The following is an 18,533-nucleotide window of genomic DNA, read 5'->3' as shown; positions in this document are numbered from 1 at the left end:
TGTGGACACTCACTGAGTCAGCAGGATCCCATCAGGGCTTAAAAAAACTGCTCTTGTGAATCTAATTGCAAAAGGGGCTTATAAAATGTAACTATGACAAGAGCTCTTCACACTGCTATGGCTAGTGAGCAAAATTCTGTCCAGAGCTACACTCTCTGCAACTCCATTGCCTATAATGAGAACAGAATTTGGCCCAGTGACACCGGATTTTCATTTCAAAGCCCTTTTTCTAAGAATTTATAAAAGTTGACCATAAAACACATTCCAGGATGAAACCTGGCTGATACTATTTTGACCATTACACTTTTTTTATTTTTAAAACAATTGTTTCAAGGTGGGTTTGCTTAGCTATAGCTCACACAAATGCAAAACAAAAGTCACATTGTTTAAAAAAAATAGATTCAATTTATAAATTTTGGCAAAATCCCTAGACACACACATCTGGTCATTAAAATCAACAAGAATTGCCCAAGACACCAGTCCCACAGAGAGAACTAGGTGGTCAGGCTACTGACATTACTGACTTTAGCTGTACTCTGTACAGGCACAGGACTCCACTCGCATGGTTTTCTTTCCAGGATTAGGGCATATCATATTAAATAAATTTGGGAAAGCATTTACTGCACATGCACACAAACTACTTTCCATATGGAGTTCGAACCTGTTTTTTTAAAAAGAGTACATCCCACAAATGCCTGTTTACAGGACCCAGATCTACAAACGCCAAGAAGAAAATGTCCATCTATTGGGTATGTAATGTCCTACTTTAAAACTACCAAAATACTGTATATTCTGTACTTAATTGTACAACCCCAGGTTATTAAATCAGTAACACATTGGAATTTTAGATGTCTCAATAAAGAATCAATAAAATATAGAAACTACATTTAAATAATATTAAGATGGTGAGTCATACTAATAAGAAAAGCTAATAAATTCAAAAGTTCGATGTGACTTGGTCTGTTCCTGCTATCTTTGGGGAGAAAATATTAACCATCTGCCAGCCTTAGATTCCTAGCTCTGAGGTCCTGTCTTATATTTCTGTACATCTAAATCTCTCACTGAGGTCAATAGCATTCTTGGGTGCACACAAAGTGTCCCATCCAGGGTTGTGCTGAACACCTTCAGCTTTCAAGCTCAGCATCTTCCAAAATCGGGCCCAACATACAGAAAGGAGCCTCAGCTCAGGTTGAGTTACAATCATGTGGATCCATATTATTTCCCACAGATGATGTGTGGAAAAGGCTTCACAGGATTGGGCCCTTAATAGTAAATTGTAACTATTTAATATAGATAAAGACAGCTTCACTGCTGATGGGACTTCTCTTTTGAATACTAGCATGACACAGTTTCATTACTTTAAAATGTTCCTGCAGAATTTTCAAGGATAGCTTCTATTTCTCCTTCATTGTCCATGAAATGAAAGGTAACCTGTGATTGTTCTGACTTCTCTCTTGCCTATTTTTTTAAACAGGAAAGACAGCTATTATTGGGAAAATTTCTGGAGTGGCAGTAAGAGTGAGCAGAAGTTATCAACACTGAATGAGCAATAACTTGAATTGAAATAAAGAGTTAATATGAATCTAGCTTTCTTACTGGGAAGGTCAATTTCAAACAGATTAATGATTTGAAAGCCTATATATTGTCAGCGTAGGCTTTTAGAAGCCAAAAGTTGGATTATGTTCCCTCTTGATAAAACCCACAGGATTGGGCTCTGGAGGAGGAAATCTCCAGGATACCCTTGTGGAGCTCCGCTCAACTCACTACTTTGGAAGGGGGGAGGATTAACCCTCATCCCTCACTGAAGAAATCCTGGATTCCCAGTGATCCGCATTGATCTCTTCTCCTTGACAGCAAAGCCAAGCTCCCCCTGGCCATGGCTGCCCCTGTAGAAAAATGGCTGCATTATCTTTTCTGCTTATATTCCATGGCCATATGCCTAGCTTCCTCACTCTTCTCCCAGCATCTGTCACCTCCCCCAGCACAGACCCAAGACCCACAGAGAGGTTTCTGCCAGGTGGGGTAGGATGGTGTTGCAGAAGTAGGATACTCCTTACCCCTCCCATGTGGGATAAGGTAGATCTGTGTGCAAAGGTTCCCCTCAGCTCATGGATATTGTGGGGCATGATCCGGTCCCAAATACATTTTCTTTTATGAGGCCAAAATATATGGAAATAATGGAGGTGCCAATTTTATTTGGCATTATAGTCTCTGCCTTGCTGGAAAATGCTCAGGATTAGTCACTTGAGGACAAAATCTCTGAGAAAACATAGCTTTAAAAGGATACCTAAAAATACAGATCTGTTTACCTGAAAAGGCATTTTTTAAAAAAACCCAGGTGATAAACTACCCTACTCTAGGGAAGTCCATATTTTATAAAAATTAATAATATCAGTCACAGGCTAAACTCTGTTAAAATGCAGTGGCTCAGAAAATATCTAATGTTGCTACAGCTAGTATCCACTTTTTCACGGGTTTGAGGTCAGACCCTAAAACTTCACCTAAGTCTGACACTAGGCAGACTGGTTGCAGCTTGAGACCTGTTTTTAATATACACAAAAAAAGGCTGAAATAGTTTGCTCAGCTATTAAGGGTCCTAATAATATTCCCATTGGAGTCAGTGGGAGCTGTGCCATTTACTTTAACAGGAGGAGGACTGGGCCCCAAGCTCCTGATCCTGCAAATACCTATAAACATGAATAGGTTTTAATGGGACTACCTGCAGGCAACATGTCACTCACATGCTTCAATATTTGCAGGACTGGCCCTAAGTAAGGGAACAAAAGACTAAACAAAGTCACTAGGGTGTGATGCTTTTTTGTACTCCTATTTTAATAATTATACTATAATAGTGTCATTTTTACATTAATGATTTTAGGCTTTGAGTTTAAAATATGTACTAAACTATGGGATTTTTAGAAAACTCAATAAAACCAATGTCTTTAATTTTCAGAGAGATTGAGCATCTGCAGCTCCCACTGACTTCACGTGGAGTTGAGAGTCCTCGGCCTTACCTTAATGAGAACAGTATTGCCCAATTTTTGGAAAGTGGCTCATGGTCATGCGGACTGATTCCTTTAATAAAAATTTAATATGGAGTCTTGTGCATGTACAGCTGCTAACAGGTGATTTAAGGCCTAAAGATTCACTAAGAAAACAGATTACTACAGACTCTTCTGTACTATTAGAGTCCATCACTTGAACTGCATTTGCTGTCCTAGGCAAAATTAGATGAAGTAACGATGGAATTTCCCCTGGGCTCTGAATATCCTGGGTTTAAAATAAATTATTATAGTGTCTTCAGTTTGTGAAACCTCTTTCACTTTATAAGGAAATATCTAGATGAATGAAATGAAAATACAGTACTGTATGTACTGACTTTCATAAATTCCCGGCAAAAGTAGAAGCCTTGATTCTGATCTCAGACCATTTTAAAACCAATGTAATTTCTTTGATTTTATTGACATACACTGATATAAGTGAGATCAAACCACAGCCTGTGAGGCAAGGCAAGTGCACCAGTGCAGAGCAGCAGACAGTAGGAACTGAATTTCTCAAGTTTTGCAACTACTATATACATATAAATCCATAGTAAGGAGAAAACATTATGTAAATCCTTCATTTTTAAAAGTGATAAAAATACAAAAGTAAAATTATTTAGGGCAGAAAGGGAATTTGTTATTTATATATTACAGCAGTTCTTCATTAGCATTGATTTTTTGACAGTTGGCTCAGCCAGGTTGGTTACGGACCTTGTGTCTTCATTGTCACTTCTTTTTCGCACTTCACTGTAAGACAGCAATGAAATAAATTACATTCACCAAGCTGTATCTTGGTATTTCTACTCAAAATATCAACAAAGAGTCCTGTGGCACCTTATAGACTAACAGATGTATTGGAGCATAAGCTTTCGTGGGTGAATACCCACTTCGTCAGACGCATGTAATGGAAATTTACAAACTGCTTTTGTAGTTGGCTAAAAGCAGTTTCTCCTCCCTTGGTGTTCACACCTCAACTGCTACAAGAGGGCCTCATCCTCCCTGATTGAACTAACCTCGTTATCTCTAGACTGATTCTTGCCTGCATATTTATACCTGCCTCTGGAAATTTCCATTACATGCGTCTGACGAAGTGGGTATTCACCCACGAAAGCTTATGCTCCAATACATCTGTTAGTCTATAAGGTGCCACAGGACTCTTTGTTGCTTTTTACAGATCCAGACTAACACGGCTACCCCTCTGATACTACTCAAAATATGTTACACAGAGCAATAAAAAGGAATGCACTGCCCACTGTCAGCCACTGCTTTATAACGTAAATTCACAAACTGTCTAATAGGATAAATATTTTTAGTTTATGAAATCAATGAAAGGATTGGGACTGAGTGAAATTCTATATAGTTTCTGCTTTGGAATGGCAGCAATAATTCTATACAAAGTGCTCTGCCAAAGTGCAAAATTAGCAGAAGGAAATAAGTATAGTTGTTATGTGAAAACTATTAATTATATAACTTCAATTTGAGGTCTAGACAATTAGTTATGTTTTCCATTCCTTTTTAGCCCATTTTTCTTTTATTTGTTCCCCTCCTCATATCACAGAAGAGGAAAGCAAAGGGCCCTAGATATTTATATACTAAAGTAAGAAACTATTATACAATTATAAATCTATTCTGAGAAATAGTGCATATCATTAGCCACTTCGTTACAAAGATGCTTGTAATTGGTTTATCTGTACGTGATTTTCAATTTTGTACCAGTATTATTAACGTGTCTTGTAAAGTCTCAATTCTCAGACCGAGCAGTTCCACTGAAATCAGTTACTGACATTAATATGGTACTACTTAAAATGAGTAACAGTGGCAGAATCAAACCCTAAATACAAGTAACATGGGTCTGGAGGTCTAACTTTCCCATTGAAATGTTAAGTTAGAGTTGTTACTTCCAGGAAATGAGAAATATTAATCCCTGAGTATAACCATCCATCTCAGACCAAACTGTTGGACAGCGTCTGGTGCATCTGTCATTGCTCTCAAATATACCAAATATTAACAGATCCCTCAGAAAGGAACTTTCACTTAGCCAGTGAACAGACTGGTTCAAATCATATATTCAAGGTATTGAAAAGGGGATAGGCAAGATGGGAAGAGCAGTTTGTCCCTTCACAAAATTGAACTATTATAATCATTGAACTATTGTAATCAAATGTTGCCTTTAACATGTTTTTTCACCTGTGATTTAACATTATGTAACTGTGCTGTAGAAATTTCTAACAGCACAATGCTCTGTTGCATTCATAGTCAGGTGCCTGGAAATGAGTCATACAAGTTAACAATTAACTTTGTATTGACATTTGAATATAAATGAATGACTATACTTCTGCTACACCTGTTCTCACTGGAAGTATAGGTATTTTTCCATTTTCAGACTGAACAGACAGCATTACTTCTTTCCAATAATCCAATTTTTTATTCAAGCTATTACTGTTAAAAATACTGTAGCATGGAATAGCCAAATATTGACCTTTCAAGTCAAAAGATTTGATTCTCATATCAAGCTACAGAGTAAAAACAAATAAATATGATGAGCAATTGACTCCAGTTTAGAGCTCCATGTATTAAATGTAATGCATATTGCTGATCCTTTAAAAATTATATATACACACCGGTAATCATAATTAATACTAGTTTGGAAACTGTAGGAAAATTGCAATGTTTTGGTCAGAATTTATCAAGTACGTTTAAGCTTTGCTAGATGGGATTGTTTTATTTAATCCAGATGTCTGCATTTTAAATAGTTTAGAAAAAAGTTACATTTAGTAGACATCAAGGAAAATGTACGTGATTAAAATTGTCTGTAGCAAAATCATATATAATGATACAAAACCAAATGTGTCTTCAGTGTATGAAAAGATTAAAAGAATAAATGCATGTATGTATCTCATTAGAAAGTATAATTTATCAACCAGAGACATTTTTAAAAGAATGGGATCCATATTTGAGTTCTACTTTAACATAATTTTGTCTGTAAATATGTTAATATTGTTTCAGTGTTTGTGGTGTAGATTCTTTAAAGTCGTTTATTTGATTCACTTATTCAATTATGAATCCTGTTTTATGTTTATTTTTAAAGCATTTACAAGGCACATATATTTTATTTATAGAGTCCTGTTTTGATCTTAGTTGATCCTAGTACAACAATTTTCAATGTTAAATATCTATATTCTACAGAGATATATTTATACACATATACACATAATTGAAATGTGTTTAGAATATAGATATTTAACACTGAAAATTGTTGTACTAGGATCAACTAAGATCAAAATGAACTCTATAAATAAAATAAAATATATGCCATGTAAAACCTTAAGAATGAATCCTGTTTTACATTTATTTATAAAGTAAATATAATAGATATTAACCAACAAAGTTAATATTTGATATTAGAAACATGACTACATACCGAGCAAGATGAAGAACTGCTTCTACAATATTAGCTCCATCTTTAGCACTTGTTTCACAAAATAGTGCATTATAAGTCTGCGAGAAGAAAAGAAAAGGATCAGCTACACTGTCGATTGTACAATTAGGTCTAAATGTTTACTCCAAATGATTTCCTCGGAAAATTTAAGAACTACTGAAGAGCAGATTTAACAAATTAAAGTGAACAGGATTTTTTGGTCCTTTTAATTCTTTGTAGATGTTAGTTTTAATACTACAGAAATAAGTACCAGTCAGTTATTTTCAGTTTTATACCTTTTTAAACTTAAGAGCTTTTAAGATATGTAACTGATTCAGGAACAAATCCTGGGCTGGTCCCAAGGTCCGGCCTTAATAATCTTGTCTGCGAGGCTGCAAACCAGCAACAGAAGCTTTGAAGCTGTTACTGGAGCTTACATTCTACCTATCATATTTCCAGAACCCCTGACACCTTGGTATTTAACTAGTACTAGCTACATTAGCATCCACAGCTCTCGGCCCACACACCTTTGCACAGAGAATGGCCACTGCTTCTGCACTGTCACAGATCTACCAACGGAGCAAACTCTTGCTCCACTGCTGGCTAGCCAAAAAACCCTGCCCCCAGTGGTGTGAGGAATCCGATAAAGCACAGCTCCACAGCAACCAGGATGTGCAGATCCACTGTACAAGTTCCCGGAATCTTGCTTATGTTTTCCTATGCAACAAATCATGCCAAAACTGGTGCAGTCATGGCTAGAGAGCTGTGCAGAATTACTTAGGCCCAGATCCTTAAAGGTATTTAGATGCCCACATTCTACTTATTTTAAGGGGAGGTAGGCAGCTAAAACCTTTGAGAATCTGGGCTTTAGAAACCAAAATACTTCAACTTCAGAACATCTATGGGTACAAGAGAAGCAGAAGCTAGTTTCCTCACATCCTCTCAGTAATGCGCCTCACACCTGTAGTAGACATGAACTCATGCTGAGTGGGCAGGATCAGTCTCATACTTAAGGTAACTAGATGTCCTGATTTTTACAGGGTCAGTCCCGATATTCAAGGCTTTGTCTTATGTAGGCACCTATTGCCCCCCACCCCCATCCTGATTTTTCACACTTGCTATCTGGTCACCCTATTCAGACTCATGAATTTCTTGACCACTTTTCTGAGAACGTCAACAATGTGCCAATTTGTGATGACAACTCTGGACTGAGACAGTTAACTCATTCATAGAGACTAGAAAATAACCATTATTTGGTGACATTGTTCAACCTCATCAAGTATGCATTACCCATCCAAGGCCAAATTCCATCTTGGTGACTATAAGGTAAAAGACTCTTTGCCTCACAATTATTTTTGTGAATTATCCAGACCTCATCTTAAAGTTTTTAAGAGGAGTTAAATTTGAAACAATTAGATATAGGTCTTACCATAGCCAATTTTTCTCCATAGTTGATTGGTACACATTTTTGTCCTTGTTCTGAAACTGTTTGGCGAAGATCTGCCTTGTTACCCACCATCATGATTGGAATATTCTCGTGAGTTGCATCCTGTAATAAATATATTGTTTATTTACCTTTGGAAAATTCTGAATACAAAAAAGGTCAAATATATCAGCAGGTTATTGGAGCACACATCATATTAATTACTTCACCACCAAAACATCTAAAAACAATGCAATATTAATGCAAGAAATGATAGTTAAAATATGTTGAACACCAGTCATGTTGAACACTTTGCAGATAAAACAACATATAAAATAGCCATCTTAATAGTGAACCTGCCAGGAGTGAATGCATTTCCAACAAGAATTGTGTTTGCTAGATAACTCTTATGGAAATTAACACTCTGCACATTATGGCTCAACACAGACACATTAGAACTGGAAAAGGTATAGATAAGGGCAACAAAAATGATTAGGAATATAAAACAGCTTCCATCCGAGGAGAGATTAAAAAGACTGGGACTGTTCAGTTTAGAAAAGATAAGACTAAGTGGGGGATATGATAGAGGTCTATAAAATTATGGATGGTGTGGAAAAAATAAATAAGGAAGTGTTATTTACCCCTTCACATAACATCAGAACTAGGGGTCACCTGATAAAATTAATTGGCAGTGGATTTAAAACAAACATAGAAAGAAATAAGGAAATATTTCTTCACATAGTTCAGCATCTACCTGTGGAACTCATTGCTATGGGATGTTGTGAAGGCCAAACGTTTTACTGGGTTCAAAAAATAGATAAGTACATAGAGGACAGGTTCATCAATGGCTATTAGCCAAGATGGTCAGGAATGTAACCCCATGCTCCAAGTGTCTCTAAATCTCCAACTTCCAGAAGCTGGGACTGCACGATGGGATGGATCACTAGAAATTGCCCTGTTCTGTTCATTGCCTCTGAAGCATCAGGTACTGGCAATTGTCAGAAGACAGGACTCTGGGCTACATAGGCAATTGGTCTGACACATTATGTCCATTCTTATGTTATTTTATATGACACAATTACTCCTAGAAACAGGGGCTAATTCAATTTCCATGGTAAAAAAAGCATTCTTTCTAAGAGGCAAATGAAATTTTATTCTAATCACCTTCCTTTCTATTAAACACCTTTGGGCAAAGGAGGGAAGCCCTTTTTATTAAGTGCAAATTAGTATTCAGGTAACACAAAAGGGTAATAATAAGATAAAGCTAGAGGGGAAAACGCTGCTATGGATTATAGGAAAGATGGTGCTTGTACAGGAAGAAACACTGTACTGTGGCAGAGGCCACAAAGAAAATTGAGCTTGTTCCCATAAAGTATTTGAAATGGGTGAGTATTGCATTTTCAGATCAAAGGGAAGTGAGATATTCAGACAAGATGGGGGGGAACAATATGAAATGGTTGATTACATGGTATTTTGTGATACCAAACACCACATTTCATCAACTTTAATGAGAGCCTAGAAGCTTGTGTCAGGATTTAGTTTAATCTCTTGTATCCTGACAGCAGTGCATTTAACTTGCACTACTAGTGGAAACTGCATGTTGGCCAATTCTGCAACATAACCACCTTAATGTAGATTTAAAAACAAATAAAACAAGTATCCCTAAAAGAACTCCATGGTTCTGACCCATACCACAGTTCTCCCAAAGGAAATGCCCATTTCCTAATAAAAAAAATATTAAAATGACTACATAGTAAGTGTACTTTGCAAATTTCACACAGTTAAGTTCTTACCTCAATCATATCCACCCATTCTCGTACATTAAGAAAACTCTTTTCACATGTCACATCATACAACAGTAACACGCCATCTGCTCTTCTGAAATATGACTTGGCAATACTTCGAAATCTTTTAGAAAAAAATGATGTTTGAAACATTTTAAACACAGATTTAATATTACTATCATTAATAATGAATCATTATTGTATTAGCTTAGTCTGTTAAATACATTTGTCTCCCCCACAGCCTTCTTAAGAAAAATGTGACAAACTTGCATGTATTACTGAATTCATATAAAGATTTCTCCAAATTATTTATGCACTTCTATAAACACTCCATTAAAACCTGCAGTATCCTATACCGCAGTCAGACAACACTTTGCAGGAAACAGCAATGTACATGTAGGACACCTTCTTCACACTTTCGATGATATGGTAGCATGTTTAGGTTCCTGTCTGAGAGGCAAAGTTCATAAACACAGTGGGCCAAATTCATTTCTAGTATAACATTTCTGAAGTCAATAAAATGAGTGTGGAATATGAAACCAATGGATTTACAACAGAGATGAGTCCCTCAATTATAGAGGGCTTTCTTTTCTGTAAACGTACTGTGGCCTGCTCCAAAACTAAGATTACTGACAAGGCATTACATTGCACATTTGAGATTCTTCACATAATGATGAAAAACGAGTGGGCCAAATATACCTTTTAACTTCCTATTCCACCTAATACACCGACTTCACTCAATGCAAAAACAGACAGCATGCCCAATACAAATTCTACCGAAGTGAATGGAAAGATTATAACTGACTTCAGTGGAATTAGATCAGGCACCTTAATATACACACAATTGTGTTAGCTAAAGTGTATTGGCTCTCTGCAGTCCAGGATCTCATGGGATTTTATGGAGTTTATAAAACTACACAGATAGTTTACAGATCCATTTATGAGAATTCAGCAATTTATGCAAGTTTATCATGTTTCTCTTAAAAAGACTTTGGATACCACAGAAGAGACAATTGGCTGTGCTCAATGGGAATCAAGGTCAAGAACCCGAATAGGAATTTAGGTCATTGAACACCTCCTAAGACTGAGCCCTTACAGAGGTAAAGGTCTGTAATAGCAAAAGTAAGGAAGGGACTGAAAAGTAAAAATAGGAGAAATAATGTGGACAAGAAACTGTTACTATTTTTCTTACAACTAGGAAAAAAGTCAGATGCGGATACAAATTCTTCACTAAGAAACAAGTCAATTCACATCTACATCCTAGTAATCTGTTGAGCATTACTAACCTCTCCTGTCCTGCTGTGTCCCATAGCTGGAGCACTGTAGGTTCTCCATCAACAACAAGCCTTTTCATTTGAAAATCAACTCCTTAAAAAGAAATATAAAGTGTACAAAACTAGTCAGTGAACATAATATTGGCTTTGATTTAAGAACTACATTAATACTATTATCAACATAATTACAAATGAATAACAGTGTGATATATTTCAAATAATAGGCTGTAACAGCCATTTCAAATTACAAGTCATTTAGTACATTGTGAGAAAGAGCTCAAGAGTTAAAGCACCCCAAAAAAACGCAGTAATCCCCCAGTGTATTATGGTGCATAATCAATTGGTTTTGGGGGGGGGGAAATTAAAACATCCTCTCATGCATTTACTGATGCAAATTTCACATCATAACAAACAAAAAGCTCCACATATGTTATATTATAAAAGCCTTTTACAGAAGGACAGAAAATATTTTGTATAGTAGATCTTATTCCAAACAAGGAGCAAACAAACAAAAAAAACCCCTCAAATCACAACAAATAAACACACAAGTGATTTGATGGGCAGATAAAAAAGTCAAGCTTTGAACTTAATATAACTACAGTAGTTCATGGATGTGATAATATAGATTGGAATGTTGAGACCTCCAAGCTTTTAAAATCCTTCCAATTGCATTTGAATTAGAGCTATTCCAGGCTTCAAGAACACTTTGAAGAAGAAAGGATGAAGAGAAAATGATATGAAAAAGGACAGAGATAAGGGTTGGGATCCTTAAGTGTCCCCCTTCTGCCTGTCCACTCGCAAGCCCGTTGAGGATTCTGGGAGGGTTTGATATATGTAAAGACCTAGATAATAAGAGGTACTGGTAGAGAGGAAGCAGTTCCGAGTATAAGTATTGTTTGGAGAAAGTAAGTTACTGCAGAGTGGGTGTGGCAAGGCTCCATTCTGACCTGACCAATTGGAGATGAGCTGGGAGAAGGGGACTAGCGTATGCGCTGCCTCCCCAATAGCAAGGATGACACCAGAAGGAGAAAGTTTGCCTGCTGAACCCTCCTAGCATGAGGATTAAAGGACTAATTAGAGGAAAAGGGTCAGTTGGAGGAGAATCTGGCTGAGGCTCCACTGGTGACCTAAATGAGTCCAGATGAGGGACTCCTGGCTTAACGAGAGAGTTAATAACTTCTGAATTATCTAGAAGGCTGGGGATCCTACTTTAAGGAGAGACAGAATGACTTCTTGAAGTACACCCTGCTATGGGAGGAGAGCTGGGGGTTCCTGTCTTGAGCAGAGAGACCTGTAATTGCCTAAATTACAACCCCACTATAGGTGGGAAGCTGGAGACTCCTGACTTGAGGGACAGGAAGTGACAATTTAAAGTTCAACCCCAGTTCCAGAAAGGGAGCTGGGAGACCACCTGAAGAGGAGCAAGAGACTCTTATATGGATCCAGAGTGGGCATAAACTGGGGAAATTAACAAAGTGAGTTACACTTTGTAGAAAGTCTTAATAAATCAGACCCCAGGAAGAGGATACATGGTTTTGAACCAACCTAATTTGCTGAAAGAATCCCAGGGGCCCTGAGTGCACTGCAACTGCAGGGCCATGAGGGGCCACAAGGGGTGTGCTGGGGGGTGGCAATCATAGCAGGAAAGAGAAGATAATGGACAACTGAAAGAGGATATTTTTTTAATGTAGGTTCAAGGATCCTGATACTGCAGCCCCTCCACACTGATTTTAATGGGTGTCTTTGTGCAGAGGATGTTCAGGAACATGCTCCATGTTTTATAAAGATAAACATGACCATTTAGTTTCCCCAACCTAATACACATTTAGGCACCCATATGCTTTAGATCTCAAATCCTTACCCAGAGTTGCGCTGGTGTTTCCTCGAAATTCATTCTTGCAAAGTCTCATAAGGAAACTGGATTTCCCTACTGCTGCATCTCCAGCAAGAACGATCTTGTAAGCCTTCTCTGAATTAGGGTATTTCAGGTTACTGTCTACTGTGTCTGTCTAAAAGCAAAAAGAGCCCACCAAATCCATATTAAAAATGAGAAAAAAATTGCAGTATAGTTAAGTATGTACAGTTAAGCGGGGGAGGGATAGCTCAGTGGTTTGAGCATTGGCCTGCTAAACCCAGGGTTGTGAGTTCAATCCTTGAGGAGGCCATTTAGGGAACTGGAGTAAAAATCTGACTGGGGATTGGTCCTAGGGTTGAACTAGATGACCTCCTGAGGTCCCTTCCAACCCTGATATTCTATGATTCTAAAAGTGCTCTGGACTGGTTACCTGTGGAGAGAGGGCAGGGAGACACCTCCTTGTTGAAGCACTAGAGCTGCTTCGACTGACTGGTTGGGAGGATTTCCAGTCTTCTGCTGTACTGCTGTTGTCAGGGCTATAAGCCTCTTCATCCCTGATCTCTGGAACCTGCAATTGCCAGTAAATGTTACTATTTTTGTAATATCTCAATTCAGAAAAAAATAGTGCTTTGAAGTGTTACGTATCTTGGATTTCCTCCCCAAAACAAATATCCTTCTCTACTCTAGTGTTCTCAAGAACAATCAGTGCCAAATGCCTAGTACTCATAAACAACCCTACAACATCAAGCTGGTTTCCGGATGTAATAGGAATAAAAGATTTCAGCAAGGAAATTTTCAGATTCAAAAGGATTACAATAAACAGTGAGAAAAATTACTTCAAAAGTTATGAAAGAAATACTTCAATAAGTTTGAACCACCAGCTCCTTAATTAAACAAAGTCACCGCAGTTGACATTAATTGGTACCCTTAGTAGCATTCTCAACACAAAGATCAGGGACTGAAGAGTCAGGGAGACTGAGCAACTTAGGAGTCAGGAGGCCAGTATTCTATACCCAGCTCTGTCACTGCCTCACAGTAAGTCCTACATCTATCTCCATTGCAGCTTCCTCTTTAGTCAAAAGAAGACAACAATGCTTTCCTACATTGTGAAGTTTTTTGAGATCTCTGCATGTAAAATGTTGTAAGTGTTAATAAATACTATTAATTATTATTATTATTCTCTTTTCACATCACTGCCAAGGCACATTGGCAGGCTGTGGGTGATGTACTACCTCGATTATATCTCTTCAGTTGATAAGAGAAGGACTTTAATCTTCAGAGCTAACAATTTATCAACTTTCACAAATATTAAATTCACTTTTACAAACTTATGAAAAGTTATAGCTTCATTAATGGGTCTATAAAATCAGTTAAAATGGGACGGTTTTTAAACCACAGAGTGTTCCCTTAAGCATCCCACAAAAGTATCCTATTAATTCTGTTTTAATGCTTATGACCCAGGTAAAGACAATTTAGGTTCCCTGACTTATGTGAAAAAGATAGACTTCACTTCACAAACAGGGAGCTAATTTTGCCTCCCAACAAAGGTGTCTCTTAGCAATGCAATAAGACTGGAGCTTACATCTGTATCAGAAGCATCACCACCAGAACTGTCCTGCATACAGTGTGGCCTTTGAAAACTTCTTGGATGTCTCCATTCCACTTCTGAATCATATTCATTTGAGTCTCTCAAGGTAGACAAACCACTGTCAAAGCAGCTTTCAGACAAGCTATCAGCATCACAGTTTATCCTTTGCAGAGGGTCACAAAGGGCTAAACACTCATCTTCATCCACATAGGAAGAACGAGATGATCTGGTGACAAAAGCAGGGGTTAGGGGGGAAATATGCTTTTTACAGGATCTGATTCCCCAACAAAATAAGACATTTCAGGTACACATGTTATTGCCCTTTACTGAAAGAAGAATCTCTATTTTTTTAATCTCCAATAAATGAATTCCTTAATTTAGATCCTTAGCAGTGAGCACCCAAACAGTTCATCTAACATGCCATGGTGAGGATGATGTATTTATTCACAGTCTGGCATTCTTATTCTTAATCCAAAAGGAAATGGTTGTTAAAAAAATAGAACATTGTACCATGAACATATTAAAAACAGGGCAGTAGAGATATTAGTCCATCCCAGGACCTGGAAAATGGTCTCTGAATATAAATGGATGTAGCCAGGTTTTACTCATAATTTATTGTCCTGCAAATATCTGTGAATATGAAAAAGGAGGCAGCAGAAATCACAAGCGCAGCAACAGTTGAAGAAGCAGCGCAGAAATGTGTTAGTTCCAGTTTTAGATGTCCTATAAATAATCTTTGGCATAACAGCCAGAAACAATTGGTTTCTCGTAAGCATGGGCTTGACTCTCCCCTCCTTTCCAAGACAATGTTCCCCTTTGATTCTCCTTTTCTTTTCCAAGGCTATCTTTGTTTTGCTTTGGGTGCCATGACATACAGTAGGATACTCAAATGGCAGTAATGCTTGAAGTAAAAGTAACTCACGGTCTTTCCTTTTTAAGTTAATTTGTATAAAAAGGGGAAAGGAAAAGAAAGAGAAATGGAGGGAGGGAAGCCTTCAAAAAAAGGTATTATGGTCTCCAGCCCCTACCTGCAGCAAGCAGGGACAGGAGCAAATAAAAGTAAAGTGGGGTGGAAAATGCCTGCAAGTAGTGGAGTGAACTTTATCTTATAGGAGTGGAGATCACAGTTGCAGCTAATATAGCCAATGGCAGCATTGTTTCTTGTAGAGTTTTGTTGCCAAGTGATCTGAGCACGAGTGTGCAGCATGGAGGTACAGCCTTCTGTGGGGCTGTAGTTTCTATTCTTTGGGATTCATAGGGTTGCCTACTCCCATATAATTTCTATCAATTACTGGTCAGCATTACAGGGACCATTTTCTGTTGCAACAACTTCAGAACTGTCTATTTCCATGCTCCCAAGGTAATGAGTTCTCATTCAAATACTCATGATCTTGGTTTTGGAATACCACAGTAGTACTGTAATACTATTTGTATTCATGCATATAGCCTATAGAAAGTCACTGATATATGAGAACAAAGGGTGCATATTGTAGCAAAGTTAAGAGCATTAAGCATAACCTCAAACAAAGGACTACATTAGTCAATTTTCAAAATCACTAAAGCACATAATCAGTGTTGGGAATTCCATACGTGCTTAAGGCAACTTAATATAAGAGAGGTTATATGACCAGAGAAAATAAAAATATATTTACTACTAAAAATGTCTTAAAGGCAAGGTTAGAATCCAAACCAGCACCCAGATTTCTGAACACTGATTTGATGTTTCTTGTCTGATACAAAGTGTTGAAAATGGACAGACATTTTGGGAGCAGAACTTCATCTCTCTCTAAATATTGGTAAGCCATACCTGCCAGGAATGAGTTTTACCTCTGGCACATGTACTTCTGAAGAAGTCAATTTTTTAACTTCAGATTGGAATACACTAGATTGCACAGAATAGCAGGTTGGTGTTTTTTAAACGCTCTCACAGAAGGATAGCCCTAAGGCCTGCTAAATAGACTTCTTCCTTCCTTCCTTAACTTCAGAAAATTACTTCTTTTAATGTGCAACTTAGTAAGGGAAATCTCCTTTCAAAATATACAGAGGATCTAACAAGAGGGAATCTATTTTATCTGCATTCAGCAGAAAGATAGTTTGTTGCAATCAGAATTTTATAGCCTGCAAACAAGTCTCCAACATGGAGACAGCAGATTCAATAATAGTATTCAATTAATGATATATTTGGATATCATTAGTGTAAAGTGAAAGCCAATTTAATGTTTACAAAGGATTGTCAACCCACTGCCAAAATATATATGTTAACCATATAAAGGCCCTAATATAGATCTATATGCAGTCTGAAGTAATACCAAAAAAAAAAAAAAAAAAAGACAAAAATCTGTCATTTAAGACAGAAAACACATTTTTCACTGCAGTTGTAGCTAACTCTAAAGAGAATGTGTCAAGCCAGTAAAATGGTATGACCTATTGCACTTAGAGCCTGATCCAAAGCCCATTTTTCCATTGACTTCAATGGGTTTGGGATCTAGAACTTATATCCAATAAAACAAAGCAGTCAGTTAGTTGCTTTGACCATTTAATAGTTACCCCAAGAATTTCTGAAGCTGAAAATTAATTAAATGGTCTTATGCTCTCTATACACTCTATTCTGCAAAGTGCTGAGAAAAAATACTGCGCATACTCATTTAACTGGGATTTCATTGAGAGATGAGGATGTTTAACCCCTTGAAGAATCAGGCCCTCATACACTGATAGAAGGTATTACACAGGGGACACCAGCTATACAGGTTAAAGATCTTGAAAAACCAGAGCTTTCTCTTTTAAGTACTGAAGGGACCATTTAAGAATGGTCTGTATTAGAATCATGTTTTGTAAGGCTTGGTCCTGCTGAGAGGACACAAATTGAATTCTGCTTGAATTTCTTGAGTTGGAATTGAGAAAAAAATAGAACAGGCTGTTTAACTCTGTCATTTTGTACTAAGTATTTGGCTGTCTTAAGACATGTATAATGGTCCATCGTTATGCTATAATTTAAGTAAAAATGTACCAGGCCTACCTGTCATATCGTGGATTTTGAGGAGACTGGCCACCATTACATTTGGGGCTGCTTCTAGTAATTGTATTCCCCGGGGAGATGTTTGTTAGACGCTGTAATAGACATGTGTAGAAAGGTCTATAAGTATCTTATCGTACACGTGGGATTACAACCATCACAGCTAACGCTGCTGTATGTTATGATGTAAATCCAACTTTTTCTTTTCCTTATCCTTTAAAACAGGACTGGATGTCAACATGTATACATGTCCAACATGTTACATTCAAATATGTAATGTTAGGATGACATTATGGACCCCAACTTCTGGAGTTATCAACCACCAAGCAGCAATGGGATTTCTGAGAGAGTGAAGTGGTATAACAGTGTCATTTGAGTAAGTGACCTCATTCCATGAACTATAATACAGTTTTTTGGAAATGAGGTATTTTGGGGAATGACCTAAGATTTGTTTCTCACTTTGGAATAGCCACCAGTTAGAATTATGTAGGTGGTCAAGATGGAGAGAGTGAAATCACCAGTGTGATTCAAATACCCTCAGGTCATAGATATTCAGGCTGCTGGAAGACATCATACCAAATTTTAAAGTCTCAATATCTATTTTACTAAAATGTGCTCACCTTTCCAGCCAGGGTGCAGCTGTGATGGGGCTATAAGCAGTGGGCTGGAGGGAGAGAGTGGAGTTCCCAGGTGGGAGCAGCTGAGACTGTTCCACATACCCCCTCTCTTTTCCTCTCTCACCCTTTCCCCTTTGCTTTCAGCATGTAAGGGTTGCTTTTCTCTTCCTTGTGCTGCAGGGTGTATGGGGGAGAGGGAGGAGGGTCACATGGTACATTTGAGCCTGGACTCAGGGAGCCTGGCCCACCCACCACTGCTCTTCCTGGGTGGTGGGAATGATGCTGGATCCCATTTCGTGGGGGAGGAGGGTTAATACAGTTTGCTGCCTAGGCAGGGTAGCCATTGTGGGCTTCCTGTTTCAGCCTCACCCTTCCCAACCCATCTAGTTGCTGGATCTCTGGTAATGCCAGGGGCTTGGCTGACAACCAGTTTTAGGGTCTGGAAGGGATTTTTCCTATATGGCAAAACTGGCCAACTGCTGGATGGTTTTTTCACCCAGCATCAGAATGTTTGATTGAG

At 37.8% G+C, this 18,533-nt stretch overlaps 1 protein-coding gene across 1 annotated transcript in view; it reads right to left on the bottom strand.

Annotated features, from left to right (window-relative positions):
- Positions 1–3,682: 3,682 nt before the first annotated feature.
- The window catches only part of RASEF (RAS and EF-hand domain containing), a 48,937-nt gene continuing 34,086 nt past the window's right edge, over positions 3,683–18,533 (bottom strand). Inside the window, exons 9-17 of the mRNA XM_024193140.1 lie at positions 17,400–17,491; positions 14,378–14,609; positions 13,226–13,363; positions 12,802–12,949; positions 10,953–11,034; positions 9,676–9,790; positions 7,889–8,008; positions 6,463–6,539; positions 3,683–3,788 (exon numbers count right to left, since the gene is read on the bottom strand). Coding sequence (XP_024048908.1) covers positions 3,683–3,788; positions 6,463–6,539; positions 7,889–8,008; positions 9,676–9,790; positions 10,953–11,034; positions 12,802–12,949; positions 13,226–13,363; positions 14,378–14,609; positions 17,400–17,491 — 1,110 coding nt within the window. The remainder of the gene's footprint in view (positions 3,789–6,462; positions 6,540–7,888; positions 8,009–9,675; positions 9,791–10,952; positions 11,035–12,801; positions 12,950–13,225; positions 13,364–14,377; positions 14,610–17,399; positions 17,492–18,533) is intronic.

Source organism: Terrapene carolina, unplaced genomic scaffold, assembly GCF_002925995.2.
Source record: "Terrapene carolina triunguis isolate 2854851 unplaced genomic scaffold, T_m_triunguis-2.0 Scaffold113, whole genome shotgun sequence".
Lineage (NCBI taxonomy): Eukaryota > Metazoa > Chordata > Testudines > Emydidae > Terrapene > Terrapene triunguis.
Note: the sequence above shows the minus strand (reverse complement) of the source record. Positions and strands in the feature narration are given on the sequence as shown.